The sequence below is a fragment of the Bidens hawaiensis genome, unplaced genomic scaffold (genome assembly GCF_021521415.1).
Source record: "Bidens hawaiensis isolate Kalapana, Puna unplaced genomic scaffold, B.hawaiensis_p1.1 tig00018852_1, whole genome shotgun sequence".
Classification (NCBI taxonomy): domain Eukaryota; kingdom Viridiplantae; phylum Streptophyta; class Magnoliopsida; order Asterales; family Asteraceae; genus Bidens; species Bidens hawaiensis.
Window position 1 is genome coordinate 304,320 of NW_027492865.1, and position 11,277 is coordinate 315,596.

The 11,277-nt window shown below is 36.4% G+C and overlaps 1 protein-coding gene and 1 pseudogene across 1 annotated transcript; one reads left to right on the plus strand and one right to left on the minus strand.

The window, feature by feature from the left end:
- Nucleotides 1-2,140: 2,140 nt before the first annotated feature.
- On the plus strand, nt 2,141-3,529 carry LOC143557271 (UDP-glycosyltransferase 84B1 pseudogene; annotated as a pseudogene).
- Nucleotides 3,530-7,107: 3,578 nt separating this feature from the next.
- LOC143557278 (uncharacterized) lies at nt 7,108-8,957 on the minus strand. The gene is made up of 2 exons (XM_077046389.1): nt 8,857-8,957; nt 7,108-8,120 (listed from the first exon to the last, which is right to left on the minus strand). Exons 1-2 carry the CDS (start codon nt 8,909-8,911, stop codon nt 7,108-7,110), a joined length of 1,068 nt encoding a protein of 355 aa, XP_076902504.1. The 5' UTR covers nt 8,912-8,957.
- Nucleotides 8,958-11,277: the final 2,320 nt, after the last annotated feature.

Consider the following 11,277-nt stretch of genomic DNA (forward strand, 5'->3'; position numbering starts at 1 on the left):
CGTTAGTGGTTCTGAGGCACCGGTTCAGTTCCGGTTCCACGGTTCTGGCAGTTCTGAACCGTTTTTTGCTTATCCCTAACTGAAACAAGAATAATCAACAGTAGTCATATAGTTAATAGGTATCAACAATACCGTTTTTTGCGATACGCAATGGAACTTCACTAAACCCGATAATTGAGCGCTATCGCGATACGCGGCAGCCTTACCCTTTTGGCCATCGTGCTACACGACATAGCCTCCACGACAACATGACACGTGGCGACTCATCAAGCCACGTGTCACCACGTGGTGGCTTCCAGGAGGTTGAGTCATTGCGCCATGCGATGACTTGATGAGCAGCCCCTCGCGATACACGATGAAGCTCAAAATCAGGCTATATAAGGAGGGGGTTCACAACTCTTCCCTACTCACAAAATACACACTTCGTCTCGAGAAGCATGTTACGAGTACCGCGCCCCGAAGTTCCAACGATTTAAGCCCCCTGTACGCGACATATAGTAGAAGTGTTGCCCGTTCAGGTTTATGCAATTACTCCAAAATACACATGGAAGGTAATGGTTTCGCTTAAGTTATTATTTTATTATATGGTTTAGACCTTAGTCGGGGATATAGCCCAAACCTTGATCAAATTTACATAGATTTTCTTATACAAATGTTATAGTCAAAGTAACATTTCTTTATAATTCAGATAGATAAAGTTTTATATACAAGGGGTATATTTAATATGATGTTTCCCCATGACTAAGAAACGTAAAATTTTACATACAAAAATTATAATTAAATTGATGTTTCTTTTGAAAAAGAAACCTAACATAAATGTTTCTTCATGAAGAAAACGCAACACATGATAGTTAAATAAACAAAAAGACTACAGATCTAAATATTTTATTCAAACAAATGATGTATCAAGGTTTAAAGCTATCAAAACCAGACTAAACGTCTGTAGCCGGATCAAGAGACGACCCGGGTATTTATGTAAATCAATTTTATTATAGTTAAGCATCATTCATTCATAAAGGTTTTTAAATGATATCACCACATCATTTAGAACAGACAATCATAGATGAGTACGTTAAACCTTTTAAATCAATCAAATAGATTTATACTCAATAAGATAAACGGGTTGTTTATCTAAAAGAGTCAGTTAAATGTTTATAAGAGATTACGTGATCTCTAACATACAAGGTAGAGAATAAAACCAAACTCAAAACGATTACACATGTGTCTAAATCGAAACACGCATGTTAAATGTCAATCCAACATGCTAAAATTTCAGTCATAACTAGTTCTGCAAAGCTCAGAGAACTCTTGAATTGTGTGTGTATGACAAGTGGTACAAATCCCGGGACGAAAAGATATTTCCACTGACCTTGTTCAAGAAAGCTATCTTGCCATTTAAAGATTTGTTAAATGTTTTTAGAGTCAATGATTCACCAACATATCGCTGACGTATTTTTCCCAACATTTCGGGGAATCAAGTTTAGCACAGATAACAAGGAATTAGAACATGGAGTTAAATGCTCGTTGTATAAGATGGCTCAGTTTTTTTTGTTTTTAAAATATTGTAAACATATTAGACATGAATTGTAAATTAAACAATCGGATATTTATTATCCGATAAGTTTTTGAAATAAATTAGAGTTAATCATGAAGTTAGATGCTCGCTATTGGTCATACTTTTAGGACATAAGTCGGGTCGTGACATTTTTGTTTGTGTACTTCTTTGTATTTAGTTATATACTTTATTCTTGATGTGCTAGTGTGTAACTATTGATTCTATATAAAGAATTCTAATAGAAAGTTAAAGTAATTCAGAAATTGAAAAAAGTCTATGCTCTAAGATAGCAACTAAAGTGTCGTGTTTGAAATCGTTAGCAATGTGTATGATTAAAGATACCCTGATTATGGTTTTTTAAATGTTGTCGTTTAAAACGTTAAATATTAAATTGGATACTACTACCTAATCTACAACAATAGTTAATACTAATAGGTATCAAATAATTAAGAACACGATTGATCAATTTCGAATGAGCCTTTGAAAGGTGACATCACACCATTTTGTAGACTACACGGCGGTCTATAAAAAAAACCATTCGTGTCCTCCGCTACATCATACCCCAAAATATTTCACCAGTTCAAAATGTGTACTCCTTGTGAGCAAAAGCAACAAGTATATGTTCTAGTTACTGTTTCGGCTCAAGGTCACATAAACCCCATCCTAAGACTAGGCAAAACTCTTGTTTCCAAAGGGCTCCATGTCACTCTCGCCACCAACCACGCCCACAAAAACAACATATCTTCGCCCCCTAGCTCCATCGACGGCGTCCACCTTGAGTTCTTCTCAGACGGTCTACCAATCGACTACAACAGAAACTCTGGTGATCCGGATTACTACATGGACGCGCTAAACAAGTTTGGACCCGTTAACCTCTTGGCCTTAATCCGGTCCCATCCAATAAAATTTGCATGCATCATCGATACACCTTTCGTGCCCTGGGTCTGATGTGGCAGTTGAAGTTGGTGTTCCCAACGCCCTGTTATGGATCCAACCATGCACCTTGTACCAAATATACCATCGTTATTACAACCGTCTCGAAGATTTCCCAACGGAAAGTAACCCGGATATGAGCGTTAAGCTGCCCGGACTGCCCGTTCTTTGCACAGACGATTTGCCTTCATTTGTTCTTCCATCATACACAACCTCTTGCTTTTATAATATTCTAAAAAAAGTGTTTCATAACATGCACAAGGTCAAGTGGGTGCTCTGGAATTCGTTCATGGAGCTCGAGAAAGACGTGATCATGTCTTCGATTGATAACACCACCGGTAGCACTGTGTTTTGGCCGGTTGGACCAATCGTTCCGGCTACGCTTTTGGGTAAGCCGGAGGATAATGTCAGTTTTGATCTTTTCAAATCAAATGAGAGTAATTGCATGGAGTGGTTAAACAAACAAAAACCCTCTTCGGTTATTTACATATCGTTCGGAACTCTTATATTTTGGTCAGAAAAAGAAATAGAGAGCATAGCGGCCGGTCTTAAAACCACAAAGCGGCCGTTTTTGTGGGTGATAAGGCTTCCGGAAAATCAACAACTGCCAAAGCTAGGGTCTCTGGAGGAGATTAAGGAGCAAGGGTTGATTGTGAGTTGGACCCCACAAACTGAAGTGTTGGCGCATCCATCAGTCGGGTGTTTCATGAGTCACTGTGGGTGGAACTCGTTGATTGAAAGTGTGACAACAGGCGTGCCGGTGATAGCTTGTCCGCTGTTGAATGACCAGCCAACGAATGCTAAGCTTGTGACCGATGTTTTGAGAATTGGTGTGAGGTTGAACAAGAGTGCTTCAGAAGGTGTTATGGATGGGGAGGAAGTGGAAAGATGCGTGGAAGAGGTCATGAGTGGGCCGAGATCGGAGGAGTTTAGGAGGAATGCGTTGGGTTTGAGGCGGCGCGCGAGGCGGTCATGGATGGTGGCTCATCAGACAAGAATATTCAGATGTTTGTAAATGAAGTCATTTGTTCTTGCTCATAATTGTATCCCGAACAAAAATGAGTTTTGTAAAATTATACTTCAACTGGTTGTGAAATAAATAATAATTACTAGTTTGCTGGCAAGTCTTAGAATTTCATTAAGCATGCATGAAGAGGTAAGGGAAACTGGTCTTGAGACCAATGTTGAACTGGATTGCAGTCTTGCATATATATGGTTTCGATTGCCAAGTCTATTTGCTTTACTAGTATCAAAAAAGGAGTTCCTAGAAAGCCATAAGGTAAGAATCCACCCCACCATGAATGTTATCGGCCACAACACAAATGGGTTATAAAGCCATTGCCGGTGTATAGGACTGTAAATGAACCGAACAAACACGAACAATGTCTTGTTCATGTTCGTTTGTGAAGAAAATAATGTGTTCACAAAAAATACCGAACGAGATTTTATGTTCGTGTTCTTCATTAAGGAAACGAATGTGTTCACAAACGGTTCACGAACACAAATAAAATTAGGCAAAGCCTAGAGATTGAGATCGAGATCGATGTATATTCATCAATATGAATAATGAAAGCCTATAAATGAATCGAACTAACACAAACAAGGACATGTTCGTGTTCATTTATTTAACTTTAAACAAACATGAACACTTAATCGAACAAATATTTATGTTCGTGCATTTAAAAAATGAACATTTGTTTTCGTTTATGTTCGTTTATTTAAAATCTAAACAAACATAACTAAACAAAGATAAATGAACATAAATGAACAAATGTAAATGAACACAAACATAAACGAACATAAATAGAACACTTAAATGAACACAAATTAACGTATATAAAACCTTTAAATTGATGACTCATCCAAATAATATTTAATTATATTCTATTAATACATAAACAAACGTTCATGAACATAAATGAACGAACGGAGCATGTGCTCATGTTTGTTCGTTTAACTAAACGAACAAAAGTTTTTTGTTCATGATTGTTCGTTTATTAAATAAACGAACATAAACGAACTTCTCACCGAATGGTTCACGAACAGTTTACCGAACGTTCGCTTCGTTTACAAGCCTAGACTGCCAACAAACATACTACACCATCAGTTTCATAAACAAACCAATATAAATTTGAAACAGGTCGGCTTGGTTAGTTTTTGTCCAAAAAGTCTACTTCTTTATAAACAATTAACGTGATAGTTACATTAAAGTAACTTGCATGTCGAAATGGGTTGATGATCAATTGTTTAACCAAAACACTTTTTGTCCAAAAAACTAACTTCTTTATAACAAGTAATTAACGTGCATGTATCAACGTGTTGGTTTAACCTATTTTCTTTGACCTATTTATTATTCTATTCAACTGACTTGTTACGGATAAAACATAATCTAAATCAACCTTTTTTATCAAGTAAATGAGTTGAAATTGTCACCTTCAAGTTTCTACTCGTGTTTGATTCTTGAACACGGTCAAATAGCATTCTCTCAGCCAACAAATGCAGTGAAGTTGTTAGCAACCAATTACACGTACCCCAAATCTTTCTTGATCTACACTACAAGTTCAGTGTGAGCCATTTGAATTCATTTCTTACACATTATATCCCGAAACAATCTTATTTGTTAAAACTTTATCGACTTTGATAATGTGATGGTTATTTAAAGAAAAATATGTGCACGAATCGGTTGTCTTTTCGTCTGTTCTTTACCTCATCTCTAGAGTTTTTTATTTTATTTGCTGTTTATTTCTTTTGCTAGGAAATCATGTTCTGAGCTAATCTGATCATGATTCGGACCTGCTAAACCAGCCATAATGCTAAACTGCTAATCTGTCACAAACTGCTTGTTAAAATCTGTTGCTGACTGATTTGTTTGGTCACTACTTTTTGTCACTACACAGACTGTTTGTTCGATTTAGTGGTGCGGACGAGCTCGGATCGATAAAAAGCTCAAAACGAGCTGAGCTTTTTCGAGCTTGAGCCAAGTCTGAGCTTCAAGTAAATCTCGTTTAGTTATCGACCCTGAGCTCGAGCCTTGTATGGGAAGCTCGTTTAGGCTCATTGAGCCTTAACAAGCCTTGTGTATTTTTTAAGTTTTACCTATTTTGTACCTCTGTGTATTGGTTATTAGCGGCATCCCGAAAATGTCCGGGTCAAAATATGGATTTCAAATTAAGTTCCGAATTAGTGGATGCTGCCAAAGGGAGTGGCGATGCCATACGCAAAAGGGAAGAGACTCATAGAATGGCAGGGGCAAATAGAGCTTTTGCACATTTTCATTACTAATTTCACACTACACGGCAGAACTCGTTTAAGGTACTCAAGAGCTCGAGCCGAGCTTAGGCTCATTTATGGTGTTTCTCAAAATATATAAAAATAATAAAAACAACATATGTAAATTAATTAATGAATAATAACTGAGCCAACCTTGAGTTTGAAAAACCAACTCAGTAGCCGAGCTCGAGTTTTGGGAAAAGAGCTTGAAATGAGCTGAGCTCGAGCCATCGTAAGATAAAACAAGCCGAGCTTGAGCCTAGTCGAGCTCATGCTCGGCTTGGTTACACTCCTATTTATATTGTTAATAACTATGCAATAAAATTTGTGAAGACGAGTTTCATTATTTTCATGTTGAAAAAAATAATTTGATTAAACTGATAGTGAGTTTGCATACTATGGGACTTAAAAATTCTTGGAAGGTACAATTATATATAATTGTGTGTGTGTAGTAGGGGTGTAGCGTTGTAAACGGGTCTCCACCGCAGCTCATGGGTCGAATAACTAGTCATCAATAAAAACTCATTCTACTGGTCTAGGTGAGATTTATTTCAATTAGAGAGAATTATTTGCACCAAAAGAACAAATATGATGTTTAGTGCATATCTTAATTCAAAAGTTTAACAGCACTATGCAGAAGAGTTGTTTACGAAACATAAGTATTTATTAACTGGTGAGATCACTTGAGTTGTTGAAATACCGACAGGACCGGCTCAACATCCTCGGAGGCCTAAAAATAACAAAAATGTTGAGGCTTTTTTATTTTATTTTCTTTATGCGTATAGTGTTAGAGAGTATACAAGAATTATAGAATATGGATGATATGCCGTGATAATGGATATTAGGCAATCATCCTTAGCTTGTGGCGCATCATTGAGTTATTAATTCTAAAAAAACTCTACTTTCAAAATCTCAGAATACATATTTTATTTAAGATGGAGGTTCTATAAATCTGGAGGCCTAAAGCCGTTGCCTCATTTAGCTTACCCATGAGACGGCCTTGAATACCGAATGGTTACTCACTTGCAGACCTAATTTATCAACATGAAAATTATGAATTAATTCGTTCACAAACACTTGAGTTGTTGAAATACCGAATGGTTACTCACTCATTGCATAAACGTTTTATGTCTTCTCACAAACACTTTATAACTCGTTTTGTCATAAGCGTATCTCAGTCATCTTGGTATTTTAATTTTAAAAAACATCACCTCATTTCATTTTAGCCAAACCATTGCATAAATTCAAATACTTATACACAAACAAGTTTACCAAACAGAGCTACATCAAAGGACTAAAGTCATAGTGTTTTAGTGCAAAATATAAAATAGTTCATAAAATACGCTTCTCTAATCTCCCCTTTGTGTTAACACACTATGAATGACTGATTCATTGACGACCTGGCAGTCGGCAAGGGTATCATCATCCATTAGTTGCCTACCCTCAAAGATAAATCTCATCTGATGTGGGGGGATACCTCCGATTTTCTCAAACATTAGTTTCACATCGTAGACGGTGTCAGAGGGTTTGACTTTCAGAGTAATGTTTTTACCGAATAGATCCTTGATGAATATACGCATATATCGCGTTGATATGCGCACAAGTGTGAGTGTGGATTCCTCTTTGATGTTACAGTCAACAACTGTGTCCATGTTGTCCAGAACCGTTTCATCAAAGATCAACCCTTGCTCGTCAGGGGGAATATCCACCTCACCCTGGATCTTAGATTTTACATCGGCGATGGAGTTTGAAGGGTTGACTTTCACAGGTATGACCTTCCCTTTGAACGTCTTGACGAATATCTTCATTGATCCCCTTGATTTGCGCACAACTGTGATGGCAGATTGTCCATGAATATCAAAGTCGAAAAGGGTCCCGCTATTCCTAAGAGACATTCCGTCGAAAATCAACACCTGCTCATCAACTGGAACACGCTCCTTATACATGATCCACACCTTCACGTTGGCGATGGTGTCCGTGGGGGTGACCGAGAAAGAGATGGTCTTTTTGTTGAAAGTATGTACAAATATTTCCATCTTTCTTTGTGGTGCCATATCAATGCGAGTAAGAATTGATCCATTGACGATGTTTAAGTCAGCAAGTGTGCTGCTATCTTCAAGGGCAACACCATTGAAGACCAGCACGTGTGCAAAATCAGACATTTTGGCTTTCACGTTGCCAATGGTGTCGGAAGGGTCGACTTCAAGATAATAGGTGATCTTTCCTTCAAGGTTCTTGATGAATATGTTGATAAGTGTGGAGGGACCAGACTTCTCCTTACCCTGGATCTTGCGTTCAATTTGACTGACGCTGTCGGAATCTCTGACCGTAACACGGGTGATCTTATCGAAGGCGGTTATAACTGAGATGCAATCAAACAAGTAATTTAAGAAAAAATAAAGAAACTTAACTAGTATAATCCCACTCATAACAGCAAAATTAAGGGTTAAAACGAGCCGAGCTACTCGAGATCGGCTCATGAAAAAGCTCTACCAAGCCGAGCTTAAATGATCTTGAGCCCGAGCTCGAACCTAAAAGTAAGCTCGTTTAATAAACGAGCCTAATCCCGAGCTTCACTTATCGAGCTCGAGCTAGCTCAAGAGCCTAGATGAGCACGTTATCAACATATATTTAATAATCATTAATTAATCTATTTAATATTATGACAAAATAATTAAATAATACATATTATGTTATAAATAAAATCATAATTGAAAAAAATTACCATAAATATATAAATACTAATTAAGAAATAATAAACGAGCAAAGCCCGATCCATGCTCGATCTTTAGAAATAGAGATCGAAACGAGCTCGCTCCTAGTTGAGCCCGGGCTCGGCTCCGCTCGTTTGCACCCCTGGTTGTGCAAAATTATTAAACCAGGAACAAGATCCATCTAATGTATCGGTAAAACCCTAACAAGTACTGATCCTACTACACTGTTTACAAAAATAAATAAGCCTAAAAATCTGATATAATAAACCGGAAATTTAATTAAAAAACTCTAAAACAAGTACAGAATAAGAATATAGCAAGTATTAATTATTATAAAATATAAAATAATAAAGTGTTGGTGATGATGATCGGAAGGATCCTTACCGTTGATCTCGTAACGGCCGTTGTAGTCACCGGAGTATCTTCCCGACGAAGCCATTATTCCTTTTGCCCTTATTATTATTATGACCTCAAATGATTATTGATTAGGGTTTTGTATTCACCGGGGCCGCCCAAAACTACACTATTTTTTTTTTCTTTTGAAAATATTCGCTCAAACGAGCCGAACCCGAGCCAAGATAACTCACTAATTGATCGTGTGTTGACCCGTTTAATCCTTTTTTTAAATATGATTTATGTAACGCTTAAACTATTTTGGGATTCTTATGAAAAAATTGTTTGTTTAAAGATAAATTGACAAAGGTTAAAGAGAATTGCTTAACAAATAAAATAACATGTAAATTTAGACTTTTAACTATTAATTAACTAGGTTATAACCTGTGTATTACATAGGGTTGGTTATTAATATTTTAGAATTAAGAATAATTTATGATAATTAAATACGGATTATATTTAACGGTGTTTCATTTACAATTACGTATTAAATTTATTTAAGTATGCATGTGAATCTTTTCTATTTCTAAATACTCATTCAACTATTCAAGACCTAAAAGTAGTAGCCATTAATAACTCTACAATGTTAGAACCCGCGTATCACTCCTAATAGTAACAAAACAAAAACTACAAAAAATATAATTTTATAAATTTTAATCCATACCACAAAAATTAAGAAATACAAAGTAATAAATGGGAACAAATATCTATAGAGCATATATATTGAAGAATGAAGACGGTTCTCTAGAGTGGTAGACAATAATCTTTGTTATTAAACGAAAATACCATAAATAATAAATAATAAACAAAATAATGACATATAAACAAATAAAATTCAATAAAAGGATAACCAAGTTACATGATTGTTCAGCTTCTAACAATTTTGTAAATTGTAGCTTCAAGTAATATATTTGTTCAGGTCATTTTTTGGTTATTAACTGAAGTCGAACCAATGATCAAATATGAATTAACCAAGACCACATTAACCGATATCAATTGGGTTTTAAACTACCTTAACCAAAACATTCGTTTTCTGTTGGGGCTCAAACAAAACCAACTCGTGCACAACCCTTATGTAATGGATAAAGGATATAAAAAAGTAAAATCACCTCAAATCTTTAAGGCAACATAATTTCAACTGATGAAAAATATTGAAAACAAATTATAAAACTACAAAGGGCCCGTTTGACCCATCCAATTTGGTCAACCAAGTTGACACTATTTTTGAAAAGACCCATTTAGACCTAAACCAAGTTAACACGATTTTGAATCAGCTTATAGAGACTCAAACTAATTTTACTTAGAACGCCCGTTTGACCGGAACATATTCGAACCCGAATTCGATTTGACTGATGACCGTCGTTTGAGTCAATCAAAAACCTAATTATTCTAAATAATTAGAGCAAGTAGGGTATCGTATCACAAGGAGTATGTGGTCAATGTATTCGTGTAACAGATTTCTAATTACGAAGTGACTGGTTTTTAGTGCTGATAACACAAGCAATTAAAGTGAGTTTATAGAACTAAGCAACGAACAAGTAAACGAATTTCAAACAGTTAACAAAGTAAATCACACCCGGGAATTCAAGTAAGGAACCAACAGTATCTCATGCAACCTAACAGATTAATTATTAATGATTAACTGAAAACTGATCAATCAGACAAAACCTTAGACATCAACAATTGCTTTACACACGGCACTGGTTATCAAACAGTCCTTGCCAGTGTGACTCAGTTAAGGGCAATTGTACGTTTTATCGTATTCAATCTAACCAAACAGTTATATGACTAATTATTTAGCAACTGGTAACAGATCGTTCAGACCAACGTAAACCTAAACCGACCGAACACACAGAAATACCAAACATCAATAATCATATATCAATCATCAATAATAACACAATAGTATTCTTAGTTACATGAGAAAAACTGTAAAAATTACAAACTATACATCCCGGGTGCGATTCTAGGAGATTAGCCGAGCCGCGACATCATCAAATAGTCAATATAGATGATATGGATCATAGGTATGATCTTGACACGAGCTATGATGGTGAAATCGCCTTTAGGAACTGCTGGAAATCGCCTCTCTTTGTCAAAAACCGAGTTAGGGTTTCATATGATGAAAAAGATGATATAAACTAAAAATCCCGTCTGCACTACCCGTCGCGGTACGCGACGGGTCTTCGTACGCGATTGACCAAAAAGTCAACAGATAATTTCCACACATCGCAGTACACGATGAGGACCTCAGCAAGCCCATCGCGTACCGCGATGGGACCCTGTTACAACAATCTTCAATCATTTCATCGTTTTGCGTGCTGGACATCGCGGGTCTTCATTCCGTGTCACAACAGGTCCATATTGAGTACTTTAACTCCTGTGACATGAAATCCAATAATACATGTATGA

What these genes read in the sequence shown, in the direction of transcription:
- LOC143557278 (XM_077046389.1), bottom strand. Translation starts at nt 8,911, where the DNA reads ATGGCTTCGTCGGGAAGATACTCCGGTGACTACAACGGCCGTTACGAG. An exon ending in CGGCCGTTACGAGATCAACG is followed by an intron (nt 8,121 to 8,856) that starts GTAAGGATCCTT and finishes ATTGCATCTCAG; the next exon opens with TTATAACCGCCTTCGATAAG.